This window comes from Bos javanicus, chromosome 14 (genome assembly GCF_032452875.1).
Source record: "Bos javanicus breed banteng chromosome 14, ARS-OSU_banteng_1.0, whole genome shotgun sequence".
In the NCBI taxonomy this organism is placed as follows: Eukaryota; Metazoa; Chordata; class Mammalia; order Artiodactyla; family Bovidae; genus Bos; species Bos javanicus.
Window position 1 is genome coordinate 1005869 of NC_083881.1, and position 13295 is coordinate 1019163.

At 58.7% G+C, this 13295-nt stretch overlaps 2 protein-coding genes across 2 annotated transcripts; one reads left to right on the forward strand and one right to left on the reverse strand.

The window, feature by feature from the left end:
- The first annotated feature begins 1321 nt into the window (after positions 1-1321).
- Positions 1322-8556, forward strand: PYCR3 (pyrroline-5-carboxylate reductase 3). The gene is made up of 6 exons (XM_061438279.1): positions 1322-1528; positions 6299-6363; positions 6750-6929; positions 7135-7347; positions 7641-7733; positions 7893-8556. The coding sequence occupies exons 1-6, from the start codon at positions 1432-1434 to the stop codon at positions 8169-8171; spliced, it is 927 nt and encodes a 308-aa protein (XP_061294263.1). The 5' UTR covers positions 1322-1431; the 3' UTR covers positions 8172-8556.
- Positions 8557-8866: 310 nt separating this feature from the next.
- On the reverse strand, positions 8867-13274 carry TIGD5 (tigger transposable element derived 5). The gene has a single exon (XM_061438150.1). The coding sequence runs from the start codon at positions 13170-13172 to the stop codon at positions 11241-11243; it is 1932 nt and encodes a 643-aa protein (XP_061294134.1). The 5' UTR covers positions 13173-13274; the 3' UTR covers positions 8867-11240.
- Between the last annotated feature and the right edge of the window lie 21 nt (positions 13275-13295).

The window sequence follows — 13295 nt, forward strand, 5'->3', positions numbered from 1 at the left end:
GCTGGTTAAGGGAGATGGGCACCTGAGATGGATCTTGGATCAGCCCAGTGAGAAAGGGGGCAGGAGCAGAAAGGCCCGGACGTGCCTGGGAGGACACTAACAGTGGTTGCATGTCCTGAGCTGTCCCTTGCGGGGTGTGTGTATCATAGAGGGGCAGGTCTGCAGGTAGGGCTTTGGCTGTCCATTCTGCTGCTGTGAGGGCTTCATTCCCAGCACCAGAGCAGGGGCTTCTCACTGAAGGGACAGTGTTGAGTAAGTGAGGGACTCTCACTGTTGAAGAACTTTTTAGTTGCTAAGTCATGTCTCACTCTTTTTGTGACCCCATGGAGCCCGCGAGGCTCCTCTATCCATGGGATTTCCCAGGCAAGAATACTGGAGTGGGTTGCCATTTCCTCCTCCAGGGTATCTTGCCAACCCTGGGATTGAACCTGCATCTCCTGTGTTGTAGGAAGATTCTTTCCACTGAGCCATCTGGTAAGCCCACTGAAGAATTTAGAACGTGCTAAAGGAGAGTTTAAAGAAAATAACAAAACGTTTTTAAAATGCAATCTTAAAAACTGCAGTCTTAGCTTATTTTTCCTAGGTCAATCAAATTACAAGCACACCCCACACCCACCCTCCCCCTCTCAGTCTCAAATGTGCTTCCTGTCTCTAGCCACACACACTCTTCCTTAGAACCAACTAGAGAGGTCAGTTCTCTCCTGGGGACCTACACATAGCTCCCTGAGAGGCTCTCAGAAACCAAAACCCAGGCTGGCCTGAGGAGCTTCTTTAACAGCAAAGCCACAGACCGCTGCTCCCACGTTTCACTGGCTGCGTCAATTTTATGCTGTCACTCGGACCCACTACAACTTGGGGAAAAGCTGACCACAAGCCCGGAATAGGCAGCCCTGTCCTCCACACCCGACTGCTCACAGGCTCCAAACAGAACCAGCACGCGCTGTTCCCACCCAGAAACCGGCCAGAGGCCGGCAGAATCCCTCTCGATAGCTCCTGATCTGTGCCAGTACTAAGCGGAAGTCCAGATTCTGGCTGCCAGGAGTTTCATCAGAATCTGCTCAGCCGCCCCTTTCTGGAAGCTCTGCTGGCCGGTGTGTCCATCAGTGCTTTCCCATTGGCCCCGCGAGGGACCCCATCCCACAGCAGCCTCCACCCTTTCCGACCCTTCGCTTGTAAATGGACCCTCTCAAGTTGCTACTTGCGAAATTCACACACCAGTGGAGCACTCAGGTACAGCAGCCGGCCTGTGTATCAGAGGCTTTGCGCGGCGTCCCGCCCCGCCCCTCGCGACGCCCCGCCTCCCTCACGGAAACCCCGGGCGAGGGCGGAGCGTGAGGTCTCCGCAGCCAGTGGACGAGCGCAGGTGAGGCCCTCGCAGCCCATTGGCGCCGCTGAGTGCGGGGGTGGGGCGGGGCGCGGCGCAGCGGCGTGATGGCGGCGGCGGCGGAGGAGTCCGGCTGGAGGCGAGTGGGCTTCGTGGGCGCGGGCCGCATGGCGGAGGCCATCGCCCAGGGCCTCATCCAAGCAGGTGGGACGCCACGGGCGTAGGGCGCTTGGGGACCCCGGGCTCGGGGCCAGCGGGCGTCCGAGACCGGCCTGAGGTGGGAGGGCCGGGCTTACCTGTCCCGTGCCCACCTGCGCCGCGGATCCCAGTGCAGCGCGGCGCCCTAGACGCAGGGGCCCCAGGGTGGAGCTCGCCAGCGGGCGTGGGCCGGAAGGGCTCGCGGACTCTGCCTTTCCGGACTCTCTTTCCTCTGGGAGCGCGGCTGGAGGGGATATAGTGGAGAGGCTCAGAGCCAGCCGTCCGCACGGTAACCGCGAGGAGGTCGGAATTGGGATGCGCTGTTAGAAAGCATCACTAGGAACAAAGCTAGTGGAGGTGATGGAATTCCAGTTGAGTTATTTCAAATCCTGAAAGAGGACTCTGTGAAAGTGCTGCACTCAATATGCCAGCAAATTTGGAAAACTCGGCAGTGGCCACAGGACTGGAAAAGGTCAGTTTTCATTCCAGTTTCCAAAAAAGGCAATGCCAAAGAATGCCCAAACTACCACACAATTGCACTCATCTCACACGCTAGTAAAGTAATGCTCAAAATTCTCCAAGCCAGGCTTCAGCAGTATGTGAACCGTGAACTTCCAGATGTTCAAGCTGGTTTTACGAAAGGCAGAGGAACCAGAGATCAAATTGCCAATATCCGCTGGATCATGGAAAAAGCAAGAGAGTTCCAGAAAAACATCTATTTCTGCTTTGTTGACTATGCCAAAGCCTTTGACTGTGTGGATCACAATAAACTGTGGAAAATTCTTAGAGATGGGAATACCAGACCACCTTACCTGCCTCTTGAGAAATCTATATGAAAGAGTTAGAACTGGACATGGAACAACAGACTGGTTCCAAATAGGAAAAGGAGTACGTCAAGGTTGTATATTGTCACCCTGCTTATTTAATTTATATGCAAAGTACATCATGAGAAACGCTGGGCTGGAAGAAGCACAAGCTGGAATCAAGATTGCCGGGAGAAATATCAATAACCTCAGATATGCAGATGACACCACCCTTATGGCAGAAAGTGAAGAGGAACTACAAAGCCTCTTGATGAAAGTGAAAGAGGAGAGTGAAAAAGTTGGCTTAAAGCTCAGCATTCAGAAAACTAAGATCATGGCATCTGGTCCCATCACTTCATGGGAAATAGATGGAGAAACAATGGAAACAGTGACAGACTTTATTTTTTTGGGCTCCAGAATCACTGCAGATGGTGATTGCAGCCAGGAAATTAGAAGACACTCCTTGGAAGGAACGTAACCTAGATAGCATATTCAAAAGCAGAGACACTACTTTGCCAACAAAGGTCCATCTAGTCAAGGCTATGGTTTTTCCAGTGGTCATTTATGGATGTGAGAGTTGAACTGTGAAGAAAGCTGAGCACCGAAGAATTGATGCTTTTGAACTGTGGTGCTGGAGAAAACTCTTGAGAGTCCCTTGGACTGCAAGGAGATCCAACCAGTCCATCCTAAAGGAGACCAGTCCTGGGTGTTCATTGGAAGGACTGATGCTGAGGCTGAAACTCCAATACTTTGGCCACCTCATGCAAAGAGTTGACTCATTGGAAAAGACCCTTATGCTGGGAGGGATTGAGGGAAGGAGGAGAAGGGGATGACAGAGGATGACATGGCTGGATGGCATCACTGAATCGATGCACGTGAGTTTGGGTGAACTCCGGGAGTTGGTGATGGACAGGGAGGCCTAGTGTGCTGCGATTCATGGGGTCACAAAGAGTCGGACACGACTGAGCTACTGAACTGAACTGAACTGAACTGTGAGCGCATCAGTTCAGTTGTGTCTGACTCTTTGCAACCCCATGGACTGCAGCAAACCAGGCTTCCCTGTCCGTCACCAACTCCTGGACCTTGCTCAAACTCATGTCCATCGAGTCGGTGATGCCATCCCACCATCTCACCCTCTGTCATCCCCTTCTCCCACCTTCAATCTTTCCCAGTGTCAGGGTCTTTTCCATTGAGTCAGTTCTTCATATCAGGTGGCCAAAATATTGGAGTTTCAGCCTCAGCATCAGTCCTTCCAATGAATATTCGGGACTGATTTCCTTTAGGATGGACTGGTTTGATCTCCTTGCAGTCCAGACGACTCTCAAGAGTCTTCTCCAACACCACAGTTTGAAAACATCACTTTTTGGGCTCTCAGCTTTCTTTTTAGTCCGACCCTCACATCCATACATGACTACTGGAAAAACCATAGCTTTGACTAGATGGACCTTTGTTGGGAAAGTAATGTCTCTGCTTTTTAATATGTTGTCTAGGTTGGTCATAGCTTTTCTTTCAAATAACAAATGTCTTTTAATTTTATGGCTGCAGTCACCATATGCAGTGATTTTGGAACCCAAGAAAACAAAGTTTGTCACTGTTTCCATTGTTTCTCCATCTATTTGCCATGATGTGATGGGACCAGATGCCATGATCTTAGTTTTCTGAATGTTGAGTTTTAAGCCAACTTTTTCACTCTCCTCTTTCACTTTCATCAAGAGGTTTTTTAGTTCTTCTTTGCTTTTTGCTCTAAAAGTGGTGTCATCTGCATATCTGAGGTTATTGGTATTTCTCCCGGCAATCTTGATTCCAGCTTGTGCTTCTTCCAGCCCAGTGTTTCTCATGATGTACTCTGCATATAAGTTAAATAAGCAGGGTAACAATATACAGCCTTGACGTGCTCCTTTTCCTATTTGGAACCAGTCTGTTGTTCCATGTCCAGTTTTTTTTGTTTTTTTTTTTTTCCCTTTTTTTTCCATGTCCAGTTTTAACTGTTGCTTCTTCACCTGCATACAGATTTCTCAGGAGGCAGGTCAGGTGCTCTGGTATTCCACTCTGAGTGCATAAAATAACATATGCGCCAAGTTTGGAAGATTCAGCACACAAACAGAAAATAATCTTAGTAATTTTTAATATTGATTACCTGTTGGAAGGATACATTTTGGCTACCTTAGTTTAAATAAAATGTATTATAATTAAATTTGTTATTTCCTGATTGTTTAATATGATTACTAGAAGTTGTAAAGTGACATGTATGGGTTGAGCGATGTTTCTCTTGGACAGTCCTAGCTTAGAGTGAGATCTTGTGCCTCTGTCGAGTTGCCTGACCGCTCTGAGCCTACGACTCTTTTGATTTGTTTGCCAGCGGCACTCCTGGTATCCGGCACTGCACATTCGGAGCCAGATCATCCTCTATCCTTCACATTGTAGGGTGTTTAGCTCCCTTCCATGGCTTCTCCCCATGAGAGGTCAGTAACATCCCCAGATGTGAGAGCCAAAATGTCTCCAGACCCTGCCACTGTTGGGGGCAGGCAAAATCATTGGTTGAGAAGATCATGGCATCTGGTCCCATCACTTCATGGCAAAAGGATGGGGAAACAATGGAAACAATGACAGACTTTATTTTTTTGGGCTCTAAAATCACAGCAGATGGTGACCGCAGCCATGAAATTAAAAGACGCTTACTCCTTGGAAGAAAAGTTATGACCAACCTAGACAGCATATTAAAACACAGAGACATTACTTTCCCAAAAAAGGTCGATCTAGTCAAAGCTATGGTTTTTCCAGTAGTCATATATGGATGTGAGAGTTGGACTATAAAGAAAGTTGAGCACCAAAGAATGGATGCTTTTGAACTGTGGTTTTGGAGAAGACTCTTCAGAGTCCCTTGGACTGCAAGGAGATCTAACCTGTCCATCCTAAAGGAAATTAGTCCTGAATATTCATTAGAAGGACTGATGCTGAAGCTGAAACTGCAATACTTTGGCCACCTGATGTGAAGAACCTCCTTGGAAAAGACCCTGATGCTGGGAAAGATTGAAGGCAGGAGGAGAAGGGGACGACAGAAGATGAGATGGTTGGATGGCATCACCGACTCGATGGACATGAGTTTGAGCAAGGTCCGGGAGTTGGTGATGGACAGGGAGGCCTGGCCTGCTGCAGTCCATGGGGTTGCAGAGTCGGACGTGACTGAGCTACTGAAATGAACTACAGCAGGAATGGTGGTGCTGTCCTGATTGTGCTCCACAGTATTTAGGACCTTTATGTGGTGATTATGGACTAGCTTTTTGCCTTTAGCGGTATGTCAAGGTCTAGAGAGATGAAAATCATCAGAAAGCAGTTTATTGCAGGCCTCAGTTGTTTACTTGTAAAACTTGGAGTGTTACCTGCTACCCCCAGCTCCATAGAGTTCGTGTTGACACAGTGCAGGCAACGCATGGTGGCTGCCACCATCTGTCCAGGTTGTGGGGTGCATTTCTGCCTTCTTGTTAGACCTTGTAGAAATCTGACCTGTAGAGTATTCTGCCAACCAGGCATTCTCTGCTTGGATGTCCCAGCACAAACACACCCATAAACACACCCTCTTCCCAGGGTTCACCCTCACCCCGCACCCTCCCTTCCTGGGCCTCTGTACCCACCATGCCCCCTCCCCAGCCTTAACATTCCCAGAGGCAGCAGTCCCTGGGATCCGTGTCCTCACAAGACAACGCAAATTCCTGGTCCCTGTGTCCAGCAACGCGTCTGGACTCGGCGGCGGCAGCAGGTAGGTGGTGATGACTGCCGGGTAGAATCAAGTGAGGCTGGTGGTCTGGTCTGGTCTCGGCCGAGTGGAGCTGCCCCGCTGAGCTCCTGGCTTCCTCGAGAGGCTCTGGATGGCCCAGGTGTGGCTGAGCCTCAGAGACTTGCAGACCTGGCTGGGTCACTCCACCGCCCCGCCTTCCTCACTGACACCCGGGCTCTTCTTTGCCTTTCCATCCAGGAAAAGTGGAAGCTGAGCACGTGCTGGCCAGCGCGCCCTCCGACAGGAACCTCTGCCGTTTCCGGGTGAGCCGGGCAGCTCCCAGGTGGCTCTTGGCTCTTGGCCGTCAGACGCTCCTTGGGGCCAGGGAAGTGCTGATTACTTGGTTAAAGTTTTGAGATGGCCTGGACTGGGGAAGGGGAGGTCAAAGGCCAGAAGGAATGTCAAGGTTGTGGAGCGCCAGGGTTGGGTAAAGGGGTGTGCGTGCTGGGTGGGCAGGAACGTCATGGGCACTCACGGGCTCAGAGGGCTTGAGGCCGTGCTGTCGTCAGGGCCCACCTGAGGTCGGGTCCTGAGCAGGGACGGGTGGTCTGGCCACTGGGAGTAGAGCCGTCCACAGCGGGGGCCGGCAGCGGGGCTGCAGTCTGGAGGATGCCCACTGACAAGCCTGGCTCTGGCATCCCTGCTGCAGGCCATGGGCTGCCAGACCACCCACTCCAACCTGGAGGTGCTGCATAGCTGCTCCCTCGTCTTCTTCGCCACCAAACCCCACATCCTGCCGGCTGTGCTGGTGGAGGTGGCTCCTGCCGTCACTGCTGAGCACATCTTGGTGTCTGTGGCCGCCGGGGTGTCCCTAAGCACCCTGGAGAAGGTGAGCGGCCCTTGAGGGTGCGGTGGGGCTGAGATGCTGATCCCAAGCTGGGCTCTGCTGACCAGACTCGACTTCCCACCCCGGCCATCCCAGACTGGCTGCAGCCAAGGCCTGGCCCTTCCGGAAGCCAGCATGTGTGGGTTGGGGATCAGAGTCTCTCCGCTGGCTGGCAGAGGCCTCACTGACCGCAGCCTCTCTCTGGCAGCTGCTGCCCCCGATGGCTCGGGTGCTCAGGGTCTCACCCAACCTGCCCTGCATCGTCCAGGAGGGTGCCATGGTGATGGCGCGGGGCTGCTGCGCTGGGAGCTATGAGGCCCAGCTCCTGCGGTCCCTGCTGGAGGCCTGTGGGCAGTGCGAGGAGGTGCCTGAGGCCCAGGTGGACGTCCATACCGGCCTCAGCGGCAGCGGCGTAGCCTTTGTGAGTGTGGTGGACAGCCCTCCCTCCACAAAGTGGGGCCTTTCCAAGCCCCCACAATAGCCCCTGCCCCCAGGGATCCGCCTGTGGTCCTCAGCTGCCCCTGTGTGCCCACCCCCCGTCAGTGCCTTCCTGGGCCTTTGAGGCCGGCCTCTTGGCAGACCACTGGGCTCTGGCCTTGGCTCTGGTGGCTGGTGCCCTGGGCCTTGTTCTAAAGGTGCCCAGCCTTCTCCAGGCTGGGTGCCGAGTCCCAGGGAGGGCTAGCTTTGACTCCCGTCCCACCCCCACTGCTACAGGTGTGTGCCTTCTCCGAGGCCTTGGCCGAAGGTGCCATCAAAATGGGCATGCCCAGTGGCCTGGCCCACCGCATTGCTGCCCAGACCCTGCTGGTGAGACCCTGCTGCACGGCCTGGGGAGTGCGTGGAAGGGGAGGGTCAGCATGGGGAGGCGGCCAGCCGGCCTGAGCTGAGACGGGGTGCTGGGGGGGTGAGCTGCAGACGGGCTGCCAGCACCGCCCCTTCCCCCTTAATCCCAATACCTCTATCCAGGGGACGGCCAAAGTGCTTCTGCAGAAGGGGCAGCACCCAGCTCAGCTGCGGACTGACGTGTGCACGCCGGGCGGCACTACCATCTACGGGCTCCATGTGCTGGAGCAAGGCGGGCTGCGGGCCACTGCCATGAGCGCTGTGGAGGCTGCCACCTGCCGGGCCAGGGAGCTCAGCAGGAACCCCTCCCCCGTGGTGGCTCAGGTCCCCTCTGTCCTGCCAGCCCTGCAGGGAGAAGGGGCCCTGGCCCACAGGGAACACAGCAGTGTGGCCCGTTCCTAGACCCTAAGCTCCTGTGGCCTGGCCTCTGCAGGATTTGGTTCTGAACATGTCCGTGAAGGGACCAACAAGCCAGGAAAGCCAGAAACGTGGCGCCTTTGTTGGGGGACCGCCCCATCCCACACAGGCCCAAGTGCTGGGGCCCCTTCCTGCCACCTGCCAGCTGTGGGGCGTCTGTGTACAGGGCTGATGGACCACCGGCCGCCTGCACTCTGCCGCCTGGCCTCAAGCCCCTCCCTAAGTTCCAGCCTCAGTGTCCCACTGGCCCTCAGCTAGGCACTGCTTGTCTGACCCCAGCCCTTGTACTAGTTAGAAGGGTCAGCCAGAGTCCATTTCTTCACCTTTTTTTTTTAACCTTTAAAATGGAAATAAAGATGCTGTCCTATAACATGGAGTGATCAATGTTTCACTGGAGGTAGATAAAATGAAATCCCCGTGCCTGGAGGGCCATCAGCAAGGCCCTGGGCTCAGACTTGAGCAGGTGGTGCAGACGGGGCTCCCCTCCGTTTCCCATCACCCCCCCTCAGCAATGTGTCTGCCAACAAAGTCCCTGGGCCCAGGCTGGATGGAGCCCTGCCCTGAGGTGGCCAGTCTGCATGAGGCACCTGTGGGGCCACTGCTGTTCCTCCCTGCTTCTCAGATGGGCTTCTGGAGCCACGTGCTGGATGCAGTTACAAAAGTAAGACTGGGACAGAGCCTGTGTGAAGTGGGCATATTCGGCCTTTATTATAAAGTGAGGCTGGCTGTGAAAAGACCCCTTGACAGAGCAAGCACCCCATAGCCCACTCCAGCCCTCCTGCCCCCAAGATCCTGACCTGCTCTCGGGCCCACAGGCTCGGGGCTAACCCCGCACTGGCAAGGCCCCTTCCTCACTGCAGGCTCCAGGACTCCATCCGTGGTACGGCTGTCACCTGGGGGCTTGTTACCCGGTGTGTGGCCCCTCAGGCAAGTCTGGCCTCACATGGGTGAGTTCGCTCTCCTGACCCCCCTGGTGGGCTGGTATCAGCAGAAGCCACGGGCAGCACTTCCTGCCCACCGCTGAGCCTGCCAGGCCAGCCCTGAGGCTGCTGGCTTGAAAGTTGTGACCCTCGCAGCCTTAAGGTTTCAGCAGATGATGGTGAACAGGAGCGGAGAGCCTGGCAGCTGAGATGCCATGGGCCCAGCAGTAACCACAGCAAGGCACTTTGGCCGTTCTCCCCACAGTTCACAGAGCTGAGCCCTGGGAGCTGGGCCTGCACTCTAGGGAGGAGGACTTCAGAGACCCTCGCGTGAGGTGTCCCCAGCCCCACCCTCAACAGGGCCCTGGCTCTTCAAGGCCCAGACCAGCCTGCGCTGTGCCTCGTTCTCGTGCTGCCATCTGGGGCTGGGCACTGGCCAGAACTGCCTTCTGGGGTGCAGCCTCAGTGCCCCAGAGGGGACGAGGCAGGAGGCTCTGTCCTGACACCCAGTTCTCAACATCAACCGCAGCCCCCCTACCCAGACCCTGGGGACAGAGGATCAGAGGTGAGACTGGGAACCTGGCGAGAGGGGTGGCACCGAGGACACCACCAGAGACCACCTGGCCCGGCACCCACCCGGGCTCCAGGTCCGCCCCTTGCAGGGCCCTGCAGGACAGAGGTCCCGCAGCCGGGCCATGGTGAAACGGCACGCTCGCCTGGGCCCCTGGTGGTGTGACACGCAAGACATCCTGAGGCCAGAGGCGCGGGCCAGGTGCAGGCCTGCCGCAGCTGCTAGTGGAGCAAGGGCAGCAGGTGAGGTGGAGGCTTTGGCCAGGGCTGGTGTCCACGCCTCCCTTCTCGCCTGGAATCCTCCACACCATCCATCAGCTTTCACGTCTGACACATACACGTACATGTGTGGGTGTTTTGACTAGAGGTGGTTCCAAGGAAGAGCTGACGTCCTCGCTCTGGGGGCACCCCCGTGGCCCTGCCACCATGCACGGCCCTTCCCTCCCACAAACACATCACCTGGGTATAGCTTCCACAGCCCAGGACCACCGGGAGGCGGGGGCAGGTGAAGAGAAGTGCAGAGCACCGAGGCAGGCAGCAGCGCCTCAAATCCAGCCCTCCCTGGGGCTCTGGGCATCTCTGCCGGGCAGCCCCTGGGAGACCTGGGTGTCTCAGTCTCAGGTCCCCAACAGGGTCCTGAATCTAGAGCTGAGTGGAGCAGCAGAACAGTGTGGGAGCTGGAGGGTCACACGGAGCCCTCGCCACCTCCTTTCAAGCTGTGCCACCCAGAAGCCTAATTCACGGCCTGTGGGAAGCGGCTCCTTGGCTACACCCCTGGCAGTGCCAGAAGCGGGGCAGCCTCGGAGGGGAGCTAAGGCACTGAGGGTTGTCTTGGAGTGGCTGGCGGTGCTGCAGGGCTGCTCCGAGAAGACGGCATGGCTCCGCGTCCTGAGGCTGGTGGGGTGTGGGGCAGGGGCCCAGGTCTAGTGCTCGTCAACCCCACGCAATAAGAGAGCTGTTTAGAATAGCATTTCCTTAAGGAAGATAAAAAACACGTGGACAGAAACCTACAACCCTGGCTGCACCCAGAACCTCAAAGCCCCATCCTTCTTTCCCAGCCCCCCGAGCATCTGCCCTGGGTGCCTGAAGAGTACCTGGAAAAAACAGAGTTAACGCACCAAAGATGAGTGGTGTGCTTCCCGCTGGGACGACCACAGGGCTGTGGTCCATGGGGACCGGACGCCGGGCCCTTGTCCAGGGCAAGTGCTGGGCCACGGGTCTGGGGGGACAGGAACGTGGCTGGGGGAAGCCCCATGGGGGCCAGAGAGAGAACACGCTCTGCTAAGCGCTGTGGCGTGTGCCAGGTCTGCGTGGGAGGGAGCCTGGCTGAAGAGGAGGGGCGGCTGCGGCCTCTCCTCCAGCTACCCCCGCACCAAACAGGGTGCCATGAGGGGCTGGCCCTTCACCAACAGGGCTCCCTCGGGCCAGGCCGGGATCCCTGTCAACCTCTGAGCCTTGGAGGTGGGCCACCCTAGGGGAGGCAAGGCAAGACGGGGTCTCTGTCTGTCCCCTACTCCAAGTGCCTCAGGAGGAAGGCCACTGGGGGCTGCAGGGGCGGGCTTGCTCACAGCCCGTCATCGGGAACCATGGGTGAGGGCCCGATGCCCCCCAGCCTCCGGGCTGTGCTGATGAGCGAGCGCAGCTGCACCAGCTTCAGCGGCCCCACCTCCCGGGGGTCCTGGGTCTCCAGCCACCGCAGCGCTGTCTCCAGACCCCGAACGGCCTCCCCAGCAGTGGGGATGGCCTCTTCCTCCTCCTCCTCTGCTCCTCCTGCCACCGCTGAGGGTAGGCTGGCAGGGAGCAGGGGGCCCCCAGGGACCAGCACGGGAGGCCGGCTGGGGCCCCAGTCCTCTCTGCCACCGTCCGGCAGGCCCCCATCATCGTCCAGGTGCAGCCACTCGGCCACCTCCTCAGGAGCCAGGCGTTTGTAGGCCAAGGCTGCCAGGTGCGTGAGGTCGCTGAGCACCGTGCTGTGCTCCGCGGCCTCCTCGGCCTGGCCAGCAGGCTGCCCGGCGCGCTCCTCCACCGGCCGGGGCTCGAAGGCAGCCCGCAAGCCCAGCAGCCAGCAGCGCTCAATGCTGCCCGCCTGCACCAGGTCCCAGGAGAGGCCGGCCAGGTACAGCATGTCCTTGAGCATGAAGCTGCGCATGAAGTCCAGCGGGGACCCCCCGGCGCAGGACACGGCTAGCCGCAGCAGCTCCCGCTTGTACAGCTGCTTAAATGCGGCCACCACCCCCTGCTCCAGGGGGGCGGGTATGTGCGCCCGGCCGCTGCCCCTGCACAGGAACAGCACCCGCACAGCCCCGTCGGGGGTCTGCAGCTCCTCCGGGGGACCGGTGGGCTCGGGCCGGCACCTCCTGCGGGTCTCCTCGCTCTCCTCCAGGGCAGACATCCTGGCCTCAGAGCTGGGGCAGGGCGGGTGGGCCACCAGCAGCACGGCCTTCTGCTGCAGGCAGCTGCGGCGCAGGTAGCGCCTGACACCGGGGACGAACTCCTCGAAGAACCAGCCGCGCAGCAGCGGCCGGCTGAGCCAGGCGTCGGGGCTGTAGCGGTAGGAGGCAGGGAACTTGTCCTGGTTGTGGTGGCGCAGGCTTGGTGGGTCTGGCAGCTGCCCGATGACCAGCGGCTTCAGCTTGTGGCTGCCGGTGAGGTTAGCGGCCAGCAGGACCGTCACTCTGTCGCCCCGCCAGCGGCGGCCGCAGCCCCCCGCACCCACAGGCGCAGCCTGCTCTGGGAGCAGCTTCCAGTAGAGGCCCGTGACGTTGGCGTTGTAGATCTGCTCGTCGCCGTAGCCGCCCTCGGCGGGGGCCGGGGTACTCGCGGCGCGGTCGGGCAGGGGCCCGGCGCGGGTGGGCTGCGCGGGCTCCTGCTTGACGGGCGGGCCAGGCGCGGGGCCGGAGGCCACGGGCTCGGCCTCGCCGTAGATGCGCTGGCTAGAGATGCCGTGGCGCTTCTGCCAGCGCCAGAACCAGCCGTGGCTGGCCTTGAAGGTGCATTCGGGCCCGTAGATCTGGCGCGCGAAGGCCTCGGCCTGCGCCTGGATGAGTGGCCCAGACAGCGGCACGCCGTGCTGGCGCAGCGCCAGGAACCACGAGTAGACGGCGCGGTCGATCTCCTCCTCGTTGGCCAGCCGCATCTTCTTGCGCTGCGTGCCCACCTCGCCGCCCAGCTGCTCCAGGAACCAGCGCAGCTTGGGCTCGTCCTTGAGCCAGCCGCGCAGCGTGCCGCCCGGCACGCCGAAGTCGCGGCAGACGCTGGCCTGCCTCTCGCCGCCCTTGACGCGCTCGATGGCCTGCAGCTTATCCTTGATGGAGTAGGCCTTGCGGAAGGCCATCTTCACGGCGACGCGGGGCCGCGGCCCGGGCGCGGGGGGCGGCGGCCGCGCGGCGGGGACCGGGGCGGGAGCGGGAGGCCGCGGCGGTTGCATGGGGCGTCCGGGCGGGGGTCGGCGACAGCGGCGCGGGGCCGGGACGGCCGGGGGTCCCGCAGAGTACATGGCTGCTGCGGCGACCGCGACGACAGCGGGGGCGCGGGAGCCGGAGCCATACGCCCGCCGGCCCGGCCGCGCTGGGCGGGCGCCGGGGGCGGGGCCGGCCGGGCCCTCCCCTTTGTCTCGCCC

Coding starts and splice junctions, on each gene's coding strand:
- PYCR3 (XM_061438279.1), top strand. CDS start 1,432: ATGGCGGCGGCGGCGGAGGAGTCCGGCTGGAGGCGAGTGGGCTTCGTG. Junction 1,529..6,298: donor CCAGGGCCTCATCCAAGCAG/GTGGGACGCCAC, acceptor CTTTCCATCCAG/GAAAAGTGGAAGCTGAGCAC. Junction 7,348..7,640: donor GCGGCAGCGGCGTAGCCTTT/GTGAGTGTGGTG, acceptor CCACTGCTACAG/GTGTGTGCCTTCTCCGAGGC.
- TIGD5 (XM_061438150.1), bottom strand. CDS start 13,172: ATGTACTCTGCGGGACCCCCGGCCGTCCCGGCCCCGCGCCGCTGTCGC.